Raw genomic sequence first — 12917 nt, forward strand, 5'->3', positions numbered from 1 at the left:
AATACAACCCTCACCGAATTAGATAGAATGGCTTATTTATTCCAAAGTCTCGACGGGGAAGCTAAGAAAGCATTGTAAAGTCTAGGTGTTACCGGTCATAGTTACCCAACTGCCCTTAAGACATTGAAACGTCAGTTTGGGAATTCCAACAGTGTGGCCACAGCTTATCTGAATGACATGCGTAACAGTGCCTATGTACCCTCAAATGATAGGCAAGCATTGCGTGACTACTATTACCAAGTGAAGGCATGTACGACATGGTGTGTAAAGATGGGTCAGTCAGCTATTCTTACCTATGAACCTCAGAGTAAGATGGTATGAATGCATAGATGGACGCAGTGATAGATCCACCCTGGTAGAGTTTGAGAGGTGGTTACGCAAGCGAGTAGAAACACTTGAAGATTTCATATGCGAAGAATGGAACAAGAAACAAAGGTACCCCAAAGCAAAGCCAATTCTTAAGTTAAATTCCCTCGCCACGACAAAAGGAAAGTTTCCTAATGCTCCAAGCAACAGCGGCAACTTGTCAGATTCCAAGCAAGCCAAAACCCAATCATTGAACAAAGAGCAGGAGAAAGCCCCATCCAATGAAAAGGGGTGTGTCGTCTGCAAATACAACACCCTGTTGCCTTTTGTCCTGCCTTTAAGTCTAATCACCAGAAAGAAAGGCGAAAAATTGCAAGGGAGTATGGACTTTGTTTCAATTGTTTGAAAACGAATCACCAAGTCAAGAATTGTCCGAGTACAAAGCGTTGTCTTAAAGAACGGTGTCGTAGAGTCGCGTCCTAGTTTCACCACCAACGAAAGTAGCTTTATCCAACCGTCGGCTTCTCCAAAGGAAAATGCTCGTCACCCAGAACCTGTGTCAAATTCGTTGCCCATCGTCCAGACCAACATCAACCAAGTCTGTTTTCAATCTCAGCGAAAGTCGTCCTTCAAGTGCTCCCAGTTGGAATTCGTAGTCAAGGGAACATGGTTGACACATGTGCTGTCCTTGATCCTGGAAGTTACTCAACTCTGGAAAGACTTAGGAAAGACTTAGCTGAACGCTTACAACTTGTTGGCGACACATATCGCCTTAACATTAGTACAGTTGGCAATGAAGCTACTACTCAGAAATTAGACAGTGTAAGCTTTAGTCTCCTCTAAAGAACAGCCTGACCCGGTTATGGTGCATGGAGCTTGGGTCATCATCAAGTTGTTAATAAGAGAATAAAGATATACACTAGGTGGTAGTTCATGGTGAATGTTCGACAAATGGAAAGTTTGATAGTGACATAGCTTTGGATTTACTTGAATATGGATTGCAGCAGAACACGAAATAAAAAAGGAGAGAAGAAAAAAAGTGGAGTTACTCTGAATGATCTATTCACTACATGTGTTGGCGCGTTACCTTCGGGCCCACACTTTACTCCTACGTCTTCATTATGCCCACTGTTGTGAACTCTCCATCCTCTGTGACTGCACTGCGATATCAAAGACTCGTTTCCTTTACATTTAACGTCACCCAGCCATATCTGACCAGTTCCTTGTCCAAATGTTGTAGGTCCAGTTGCCGATACAGCTCCATCGTATCCAAGTTGGCGACAAACTACATCAACGTCCTGTAAGTCCCAAGAGTCGTCACAAATAGTTTCCCATGTACCATTTTGTAAGACTTCCACACGAACAGAAGATAACAATTTAATATCACGTACCAAACGAACTGTTTTCAGTATGAGAAAAGAAATACAAGTCAGCTAGAAGCAAATGGTAATTGTTCGTCCCATCAGTTGTTTTGATGATCAAAAAGTCACTTACTCAGCACAAAGCTCGTAATTGTTATTGTATTTGACCTCATGGAGAAAGGGAATGTAAAGGAAATAGGAAGTCAACATGACTAGAAAATTCACGTTTAGGAAAAGGTGTTGCAAAACTAATCCTTAGTTAAATTTACCTTGCTAGCATTATGCAGTTAAAAAAAACAAAGAAAATATTAAAAAAGAGAGTAAGAGGAAAAGGTTAAGTACTTTCTACTCTGTCGGAGTATCGGCAGCTTACTTGGAGGTTCACATACTACTCCAACATCCCGTGATTGCCTACAGTAGTGGGCTCCCCATCCTCGCTGACTGCAGTGCGATATCAATTTCTAGTTATCGTAACATCTAACGTTATGCAGCCATATCGGACCACTTCTTTGTCCAAATTCTGCAGATCTCTAGAGGCGCTGATGAAGCTGGCGACAAATTACGTTAGCGTCGTGTAAGTCTAAAGAGTCATCACAAATGGTTCTCCAGGTACCGCCGTACAGTACTTCCACGCGACCAAAAGAAGGTGAATCGGTAGGAATTATCAGGCGAACTGTTTATGAAATTAGAATGAAGATATATAAAAGATAGTAGTTCATGGTTAGGGTTAGAAAAATGAACAGTTTTGATGATGAAATAGCTACTTAGACAAAAAACCTCGTAATTGTAATTGTACTTGAATACATCAAGTAATGGACCATAAAGAAAATAGGAAGTGAACAACGCTGTTACTTGCTCCATGCGGTAGAATAAAAATAGAAGAAAGGAGAAAAGAAAAAGGCTCGATTATTCTAAATGATTTATTGAGTGGGTTTCTTGGCTTCTTACCACGAGGTCCGCACTTTACTCCCACGTGTTCACTATGCCCGCAGTTGTGGACCTCCAATCCTTTGTGACTGCACTGCGATAGAGGTGACTCACTTCCTGCACATTTAACGTCACCTAGCCATATCTGGCCAGATCCTTGTCCAAATGCTGTAGGTCCATTTGCTGATAAAGCTGTATCGTATCCAAGTTGACGACCAACTACATCAGCGTCCTGTAAGTTCCAAGAGTGATCACAAATGGTTCCCCATGTACCATTTTGTAGGATTTCCACACAACCAGAAGATGGTGAGTTGGTAGGACTTACTACACGAACTGTATTCAATATGATAATAAAGATATAAGTCAATAAGTAGTACATGATCAGGGCGCGTCACATCAGTTGTTTTGATGACCATTAGTTATTATTTTTTTGATGACATCGAATCATGGGATTTAAGAAAATAGGAAGCTAACATCATTGAAAATTCCCGTTTGAGAAGGTGGAACAAAATCAATGCTAACTTGAATCTGCGTTGCTGGCATCAGCCGATTGGAAAAAAACTTCAAAAAGAGAACACGAACAATAGGTGTTTACTCTCTATTGTATGAAAGTATTGGCAGCTTGCCTGGTAGTTTACACACGACACCAGCATCCGCGGTATGGTCACAGTAGTGAAAACCCCATCCCCAGTGACTGCACTGCGATATCAATTTCTCATTTCCAAAACATCGAACGTTATCCAGCCATATCGGACCAGTTCCTTGTCCAAATGCTGCAAATCCAAGCGTTGATAAAGCTCCATCATACCCAAGCTGGCGACGACATGCTGCATTAGCATCCAGTAAACCCCAAGAATAATCACAAATTGTTCCCCAAGTACCATTGTACAACACTTCCACACGACCAGAAGATGGCAAGTTAAGAGGGCTCACTCAGCGAACTGTTATCAATTGAAAAATAAATAAAAGAGAATATGTTTGTTAGTAGTACATTGCAATGGAATTTCTAGGAAATAAAAGTTGGACACCATCAAAAATTCCTGCTGGAGAAAAGGTATCTGGGTTTACTCAAACTCACTTAGACGAGGAGCGAAAAAAGGAACGTTTGTTTATTAATTATTAATTATCAACTCTGCAGGCTCATTACTACCTTATCTATTGGTTGACACACCCCTCCAGCATCCTGAGCATGCCCACAGCAGTGGATTCTCCACCCTCAATGACTGCACTGCGATATCAATGTCTCATTTTCTGCACATTGAACGTTATCCAACCATATCGGACCAGTTCCTAGTCCAAGTGCTGCAGCTTGGGGTGCTGATAGCGCTTCATGGTATCCAAGCTGGCGACAAACTACATTAGCATCCTGTAAGTCCCAAGAGTCGTCACAAATGGTTCCCCATGTTTGATTGTGGAACACTTCCACGCGATCAGAAGATGGCAAATTAGTAGGACTTACCAAACGAACTGTATTCATCATCATCATCATCATCAATCCTTTATTTAAACGCGTGACACCTAGGAGTACAGAAGTTCTCGTTAAAACGTGTACGTGTATGTACAATTAGAAAAAAAACATAATTTCTGTAAGAATACAAATAATAAGTAGATCTATTAAATAACTAAAAACAGGATCGAAGATCATGGACAAGAGCTATCAATAAAAAGTTACAATATTAACAATATTAACAATAACGATATTTACAATCACTACCACTAAGCCATGTGGGCTTTAAGAGAACGCTTGAATGAAACAATATCTTGAGATTCTCTTAGTCTAGGGGGTAGCGCATTCCAAAGTTTACTAGCTAAAAATGAAAAAGACCGATGTAAAAACTCAAGATTAAAAGGAGGTAAATCTAGCCTTGTACTGAGCCCGCGTAAACTATACGGTACATTTCTAAAATGAAAAAAATCACTTATATAAGGAGCCCCCTTATCATACAAGCACTTATATAACATAACTAACGATTGGAATTGCCTACGATTCTCCAGAGACTTAATGTCGACCAACTTGAGGAGGAAGTCGTATGACACAGACTTCGGGAAGCCTAATATAGTTCTTAATATAAAGTAATGAGTTGTCTCTATTTTAGTAGTCTCCGCGTTACCTACTCCCAGTAAAAGGGGACTGCAGTACTCAAGATGAGGGAGAACATAGGCCTTATATAAACGAACTAACACGTCCTTTGAAATAAACTTACGTATTCTCCGCAAAGCCGAAGCCTTTGCGCATTCTATTATTCAGCTGTTGCTTCATGTGCGCTTTAAATGTTAATTTTCTACCTAGGACCATTTCTATCTAGGACCATTCGGTATTAGGAAAAGGATACAAGTTAGGTGGTAGTATATGGCAAGAGTTCGTGATAATATTGTTTTGATTGTGAGATAGTTAATTATCCAGCACAATCCTCGTAACTGTGATTTTGTTTTATCTCATCGAGCGACAGGAGGTAAAGAAAACAGGCAGTTTACATTACTGGAAGTAACCATTTCAGGAAAGGCACAGTTACACCTGTACTTGCTTGAGTTCGCGTTACTGGCCTCGTCTGGTGGAAAAAACCAAAACAAAGAGGGAGAGAAGGATAGTTTGATTACTCTAAAATATCTCTTCCGCAGCAGTAACACTACTTTACCTGTGAGGCACACTACTCCAGCATCTTGTTAATGCCCACAGCAGTGAGCTCTCCATCCTCGGTGACTGCACTGCGATATCAAGTTCTCAATTCCTAAACATCTAACGTCATTTAGCCATATCGGACCAGTTCCTTTTCCAAATGCTGCAGAGCTAGGCGCTGATAAACCTCTATCATACCCAAGCTGCCGATAAACTACATTAGCGTCCTGGAAGTCCCAAGAGTAATCACAAATGGCTCCCCATGTACCACTGTACAGCCCTTCCACACGACCAGAAGATGACGAATTGGTAGGACTTACCAGGCGAACTGTTGTTGATATTAGAATGAAAGAAATATACATTAGATATTAGTTAATGGTAAAGGTTAGAGAAATGGACAGTTTTGATCATGAAATATCTACTTGGCCAACTTACACCTGGTTATTGCAATTGAACACATTGAGTGATAGACTGTAAAGTAAATAGGAAATGAACAACACTATTGCTTGCACCATGCGGTAGAATACAAAATAAAAAAGGAAAAAAAAACTAGGTTACTCTAAATGATAGATTCAGTACTCCCCATGTACCATTGTGTAGGACTTCCACACGACCAGAAGATGGCAACTTAGTAGGACTTACTACACGAACTGTCTTCAATTTGAAAATAAAGATATAAGCCAATACGTATTACATGATCAGGCCTCGTCACATCAGTTGTTTTGATGACCATTAGTTATTTAGTCGACACAAACCTTGTAATTGTTATTTTATTCGGCCGCATGGAGTGATGGGATGCAAAGAAAATCGGAAGTTAGCATCACTGGAAATTCCCGTTTGGGAAGGCGCAACAAAATCAATGCTAATTTGACTATGCGTTACTGGCATCTTTCGATTGGAAAAAAAAATTTCAAAAAGAGAGCATGAACAATGAGGGGGGTTTAATCTCTATTGTATAAAAGTATTTGCAACTTGCCTGGGAGTTGACACACGACACTAGCATCCGCGGTATGGTCATAGTAATAGACACCCCATCCCCGGTGACTGCACTGCGATTTCAATTTCTCATTTCCAAAACATTGAACGTTATCCAGCCATATCGGACCAGTTCCTTGACCAAATGCTGCAAATCCAAGCGCTGATAAAGCTCCATCATACCCAAGCTGGCAACATACTACATTAGCGTCCTGGATATCCCAAAAGTTACCACAAATTGTTCCCCATGTACCATTGTAGAACACCTCTACACGACCAGAGGATGGCAAGTTTGGAGGGCTCACTTAGTGAACTGCTATCAATTCGAGAATAAAGAAAAGAGAATGTTTGCCAGTAGTACAATGTAAAGGTTAGTCTAGTAAGTCTTTTCGATGGTGAAATAGTTTTTAAGCCAAAATAAACGTCTTAATTGTTAACACATTTTAAGCGATAGTGCAATGAATTTCTAGGAAATAATAGTTGGACATGATCAAAACTTCCTGCTGGAGAAAAGGTATCTGGGTTTACTCAAACTCACTTAGACGAGGAGCGAAAAAAGGAACGTTTGTTTATTAATTATTAATTATCAACTCTGCAGGTTCATTACTACCTTATCTATTGGTTGACACACCCCTCCAGCATCCTGAGCATGCGCACAGTAGTGGTTTGTCCATCCTCGATGATTGCAGTGCGATATCAATGTCTCATTTCCTGTACACTGAACGTTATCCAACCATACTGGACCAGTTCCTTGAGCAAATGCTGCAACTTTAGGTGCTGATAAGGCTTCATGGTATCCAAGCTGGCGACAGACTACATTAGCATCCTGTAAGTCCCAAGAGTCGTCACAAATGGTTCCCTATGTTTGATTGTGGAACATTTCCACGCGACCAGAAGATGGAAAGTTAGTAGGACTTACCAAACGAACTGCATTCGGTATTAGAAAAAAGATACAAGTTAGGTGGTAGTACATGGCAACAGTTCGTCATAATATTGATTTGATTGTGAGATAGTTACTTATCCAGCACAATCCTCGTAACTGTAATTTTATTTTATCTCACAGAGCGATGAAATGTAAGGAAAATAGGCAAGTTATTTTACTGGAAGTACTTATTTCTGAAAAGGTGCAGTTACACCTGTACTTGCTTGAGTTCGCGTTGCTGGCCTCGTATGGTGCGAAAATGAAAAAAAAAAACCCAAGGAAAGTTTGATTACTCTAAAATATCTACTTTGTAGCAGTACCCCTAATTTAACTGTGAGGCACACTACTCTAGTATCCTGTGAATGCCTACAGTAGTGAGCTCCCCAGCCTCGGTGACTGCACTACAATATCAATTTCTCATTTCCTAAATTTTCAGCCATATCGGACCAGTTCCTTTTCCAAATGCTGCAGATCTAAGCGCTGATAAAGCTCCATCATACCTAAGCTGGCGACAAACGACATTAGCGTCCTGGAAGTCCCAAGAGTAATCACAAATGGTTCCCCATGTACCACTGTACAGCACTTCCACACGACCAGAAGATGACGAATTGGTAGGACTTACCAGGCGAACTGTAGTTGATGTTAGCATAAAAAAATATACATTTAAGAATTGTTTCATGCTTAGCGTGCGTATATCGAGTTATGGATGCACGCAGGGAGTTTGGAGAGCACGAGAGAAGTGTAAGAGTTGCTCTCGGCTGCGCCTCGAGCAACTCTAGCTTCTTGATTGCTCTCCAAACTTCCCAAGTGCATCCATAACTCGATATACGCACAGCTAAAAGCATGAAACAATTCTTTTATAACATACGAAAACAATTCGGGCGCTGAATGACGTTTTTGTAATGTTTTTTTGAAATGAAAGTTGCCCGAAAATGTTGGCGTCTCCGATTGTTTTGTTGATTTTGTAATTAAATGGTTTTCGGTAGAGTTAACAAATGTCACCAAAAAAACGTCATCAAAAGAGACTTTTACCTTTAAAAGTCGCCACAGACCCATTTGTAGTCTTCTTAGTTGAATGTCTTTCAGCTAAAATTTTCTCCTGTTCCTGTTCCGATAAATCGGGAAACGGGCCTGTTGTGTTTCGTTTAATTTTCGTTGTGCTTATTGGCTTGACTACTTGCGGGAAGGTCGAAAGCCAAAGAAAAGTTTGGTTGGTCTTCCATTTACTGATATCTCTTACTGAAACTTTAACTTAAGGAACTCACACGACGGAAATTTTGCAGCTATTTTGAAACTGCACACGTCATTTTATTGAGCACGGCCGTGTGTACATAAAGATTTTGTTCATGTTGACGCAATAGGAATTAGATAGGACTAGCGCGCGCGCTGTGTTATAATTAACAATTATTCCACGAGCGCGCGTTGGATATGAGATGATAGCTAGCCAACGAGGCGCTACGCGCCTCGTTGGCTATAATTATTTCATATCCAACAAGCGCGAGTGGAATAATTTTTTTATTAAAAACGCCCCAAAGAAATTATTATTTTGTAAGAAGAAACTGGATTTTTTAGCTCCCTTTTGATTTTAAGCTGGCGCGTACGCCTACCATATTTGTAGATTATGGTATATTGGCTGATATACCATGATGGCTAAGCTAATAAAAAGTCTTGAATTGCATTATCCAATGATCCAGTTTTTAATAATAGATATTAGTTAATGGTAGAGGTTAGAGAAATGAACAGTTTTGATGGTGAAATATCTACTAACTAATATCTAGGCAGCATGAACCTTGTTATTGTAATTGCATTTAAACTCATCGAGTGATGCTTACATCATGCGTTAGAATACAAAATAAAAAATGAAAAAGATGAGTTTATTCTAAATAATTTGTTTAGTGGTTGTGTTGTCTCTTTATCTGCAGGACCGCACTTTACTCCCACGTCTTCACTATGCCCTCAGTTGTGCACTCTCTGTCCTCTGTGACTGCACTGCGATATCGATGGCTCGTTTCATATGGCGTCACTCAGCCATATCTGGTCAGTTCCTTGTCTAAATGCTGTAAGTCCAGTTGTCGATAGGGCTCCATCGTATCCAAGTTAACGACAAACTACTTTAGCGTCCTGTAAATTCTAAGAGCGGTCACAAATGGTTCCCCATGTACCGTTGTGTAGGACTTCCACAAGACCAGAAGATGGCGAGTTAGTAGGACTTAGTAGTGGTAGTAGTAGTAGGACTTAGTAGTTAGTTGGACTGGGGATAACCCTGCGATGGATAAGCATCCCATCCAGGGGGGAGTAGAAATACTCCTAGTCGCTTCATGCTACGGAAACCGGAGTTAAGCGCCGGACCGATGAGCCACATGCTCCGGAGTAGGCTTTGCTTACTTTACTTATTATTATGATTGTAGCTCATCACTTCAACATAACCACACCTACCGTTGCTAGATATTTCCATTTCTCCACCCTCCACTGAAATACAGTCAGAAACAGAACACGTATCTTCTCAAGTGCCAGTTCAGCCAGGACTGAAAAACAAAAGAGGAAACTGAAAGAGAAACCTCCCCGCTCGTTTATAGCAATTGACGGTTTCCCAAATATCGACAATCAAACGCGCACTGGGAAAACGTTCAATGCAGCTGGTTGAGCCGTGACCAGCCCTTGCTATCGTAAGTGCCAGTGATAAAACAAGCAGGCCTGTGATGTCCAGATAAGGTAAAACTTATACCTTAAGTAAACAAAAAGGCGAAGGTAACTAGCGTCATGATATATCTTTATTGTGTTGTTGATGAATAAATAAGGATATATTTGACTGATGAATGATAAAGAAATAAAACACTTCTTGGCTATTTCTTTATTCTGTGCGTTTTATACGTGAAATTATTAAGGCTCTTAAGCATTGCTAACTAACCATTCATTTAATTAGCAAATACTTACATATCTGTACTAATGACAAGTTAGTGGAACTATAAGTGAAAAACAGAGCATTCAATCTGAATGCTACGTTTTAATTATACTTCTTTCCAATAAAATCATGATTTCTGAAAAAAGTGTATAATAAACTGAAAACAACACACAAAGAAGCAACTTCTTTTTCTCGCAAACAATTCATGAAACTACATAATCGCACATCACCTGCTGTTCTGAAGGCTCCTGACGATAAACTGACGTCACTTCTGACTCCTCTGTAGTTAGCATAAACTCTAAAATGATACACAGAGTCTTCTTCGAGGCCGGCAACTTCCGCAACTGTGTCGGTCACTGTGCACTGATTCTTCCAAATTGTCTGTTTACACGTTGCGTTCATCCACGCTGTTTCTTCTCCAGGTCTTATGTTAACGGTATATGTAGCAGATTGAAGATAAATTGGTGACCAACTGATAGTGATTGTGTCCACGGTCCTGTTTACAAAGACCGGGAAACCAGGAGCATCTAGAACATAATATGAACGGAATTGAACAAAAAACAGTAAGCATAGAATTTATCAATAAACGTATTTATAGAATGCTTCCGGAACCAAAATCGTCTGAGTCTGAACTTAAACTTTTACATTGACCACAGTTTTAAAGAACCGCGGGACTGCGGTCGCAGTCGTACCACCATAAACTTCATCGACTATGGGACCACAGAAATGTTAAAACAATCATTCCATCGCATATCCACTACAGAAGCGCGGAACGGCGGGAACAGTCCTTCCTCCACTCGTCATTTCTTTATTTATCAACGGCAGGACTGCGAAGCTTCGGAAGAAATCGGGAAATGGAACTCAAAACCAATTTCTTGTAATAGAGTAATTAAGGTTGCGGAAGTGCACAAATCTACGAATCCACTAACTGCCAGAGTGCGGTGAGTAAAATTAATGTTTTCATTGTGAAAACAATCAATCCATCGCATATCCACAATAAAAGCGCGGAAAGGCGGGAGCATTCATTCCTCCCGTCCTCACTTCTTTATTTATCAACGATAGTATTGCGAAACTTCGGGAAAACAAACATAGACATGAGAAACAAAAGCTCTCATTGTTTGATCCAGATATTCTTTGGTTTCTTTTGAGGATAATTCTTATCAATCAATTTTAGATATTCCACCGAAAGAAAGAAACACGTATGCAACCTTTTGAAGATGTTTTCTCGTACGAAAGGCACTTTACTGAACGTTTTGCTGCATTGCAATTAGAATGATGTAGTAGCTAAGGCTCAAGACGTAATTTTCAAGCTAACTCAAGTTGAGCCATTTTATTCACAACTTTAAAGAGATTGCACTTCAAGTCAAGTGTTATTCTGCTCAATCCTTGGTAATCTGTTACATAATTAAGTCGTATTGATCCCAATTTAAATGGGAGTCTTAGGCCAAAGAAATCAGTCATAAAGGACAGTTTATACAATATATCCTCACCGAGAACAGTGACTTTGACTGTAGCACTGTCCCCTGAGCCGACTTCATTTACAGGGAAACACTTGTATATTCCAAATGTCTTCACAGTAACGCTAAACATCCCAGAGCTGCTAGTGGCGATAAGGGTACTTCCAAAAGTCAACTGAAACTCTTTAACTGCAGGGTTAGCATCTGAGGTGCAGTTCAGGAACAAGCTGCCTCCAGCTAACACGACAGTACCATTTAGGTTGGGAGTCATGCTTGTTCTAGTTGGCAAGTCTGCAACATAAACAGAGTTCGTTATTTTCGCGGTAGCGCTTTAGGGCCTGTCGGGGAAACGATTGTAATAACGATTCCATTGGTATGTCATATCATTCCCACGAAAGAAACAACCTCTTACGATAGGGTTATAAAACTCTATTGTCATCATTATGTTTACTTCTCGCATGTTCCTCGGCCGACACATACACTTAAAAACTTCATAGTTAATTGACTTAAAAAATGCATCCAAGTCACATGTACTCATCGAACTTTGCCAATTCCATTCCATGCAAAGCATTGATAAGACCCCGCTTGGTTGCGTTGAGCATCGAACAGAATGAGTTGCTCATTACTGCTAAGAACATCTCTTTTATCTTGCCATATCCATGTGACGTTCGTAGAAGGATTACCAGTAGCAGTACCCTGAAGATTTACGCTTCTTCCTTCAGTGACTGAGCTCGAACACTGTGAGGCCTGAATTTGAGTTTCAACTGATAAAAAACAAACTGACTTGACTTTAAAACGCTGAGTATCAGTCAGATGGCATATAATTCTTGTACTAGTAGGTAAGTTTACACCAGTATCATGACTGAGTACTAAGCTGAGTCAAAAAACTCGGCCCAACACCAAAATATCACGAGTAAACACATTTGCACATTTATTACATAAATACTGAGATTTGCACGCTAAAAAGTCGCAAAATAAATTCTAATTCGGAAGCTGGTCGAAGAAGCCGAGGGCCAATCAAATGACGCGCGTCGCTTTTTCACGAGTAGAAGAAAACGGTACGTTCAATCAGGAGACACGTATCATGTTTTACTCGTCTGAAGCATATCTAGGCGATTCTCATTCAACCTTCATTGGCGACGTTTCGTTTTTCAAACCGTTCGAAAAATCATCTAAATCCGTTATCAGGGCTGTTTATTAAGTCAAATTAATTACAAAAGATGACTGGGGGACTTCTGTGGAGGATTAAGTGGAACAGAAAGCATGCAGAACAAAAAAAAAAAAAAAAGAGAAAATAACGAAAAATCAAAGCGGCGAAATTTGAATCTGTTCAAAGAATTTCAGCGGCAAAAAGCATAAGGAAATTAAACATGAATCTTGAGGAGTTTATTCCCTCCGTTCGACGAATTATGAACCCTCAAGCTCAAGATGCTTTGTTGTAAGTAGTGAC

General features: G+C 40.1%; 2 protein-coding genes and 1 long non-coding RNA gene across 4 annotated transcripts in view; 1 reads left to right on the top strand and 2 right to left on the bottom strand.

Moving 5' to 3' along the window:
- Positions 1-2098, bottom strand: part of LOC111337242 (scavenger receptor cysteine-rich domain superfamily protein-like) — a 20942-nt gene extending 18844 nt beyond the window's left edge. The window contains exon 1 of the mRNA XM_088727269.1: positions 2010-2098. The gene's annotated coding sequence lies outside the window, so the exon portion shown is untranslated. The remainder of the gene's footprint in view (positions 1-2009) is intronic.
- Positions 866-4083, bottom strand: LOC111337227 (scavenger receptor cysteine-rich domain-containing protein DMBT1). The gene is made up of 5 exons (XM_088726416.1): positions 3852-4083; positions 3221-3487; positions 2616-2927; positions 1394-1705; positions 866-1017 (listed from the first exon to the last, which is right to left on the bottom strand). Exons 1-5 carry the CDS (start codon positions 4081-4083, stop codon positions 866-868), a joined length of 1275 nt encoding a protein of 424 aa, XP_088582542.1.
- Positions 4084-7579: 3496 nt separating this feature from the next.
- Positions 7580-9650, top strand: LOC148726998 (uncharacterized). 2 transcript variants are annotated; one of them, XR_015989465.1, is made up of 3 exons: positions 7580-7719; positions 9031-9145; positions 9517-9650. It is a non-coding gene; the product is annotated as an uncharacterized LOC148726998 (long non-coding RNA). The 2 variants fall into 2 exon arrangements; XR_015989464.1 differs by having other exon boundaries at positions 9031-9167; positions 9517-9641.
- The last annotated feature ends 3267 nt before the right edge of the window (positions 9651-12917 follow it).

The sequence above is a fragment of the Stylophora pistillata genome, chromosome 7 (genome assembly GCF_964205215.1).
Source record: "Stylophora pistillata chromosome 7, jaStyPist1.2, whole genome shotgun sequence".
NCBI lineage: Eukaryota > Metazoa > Cnidaria > Anthozoa > Scleractinia > Pocilloporidae > Stylophora > Stylophora pistillata.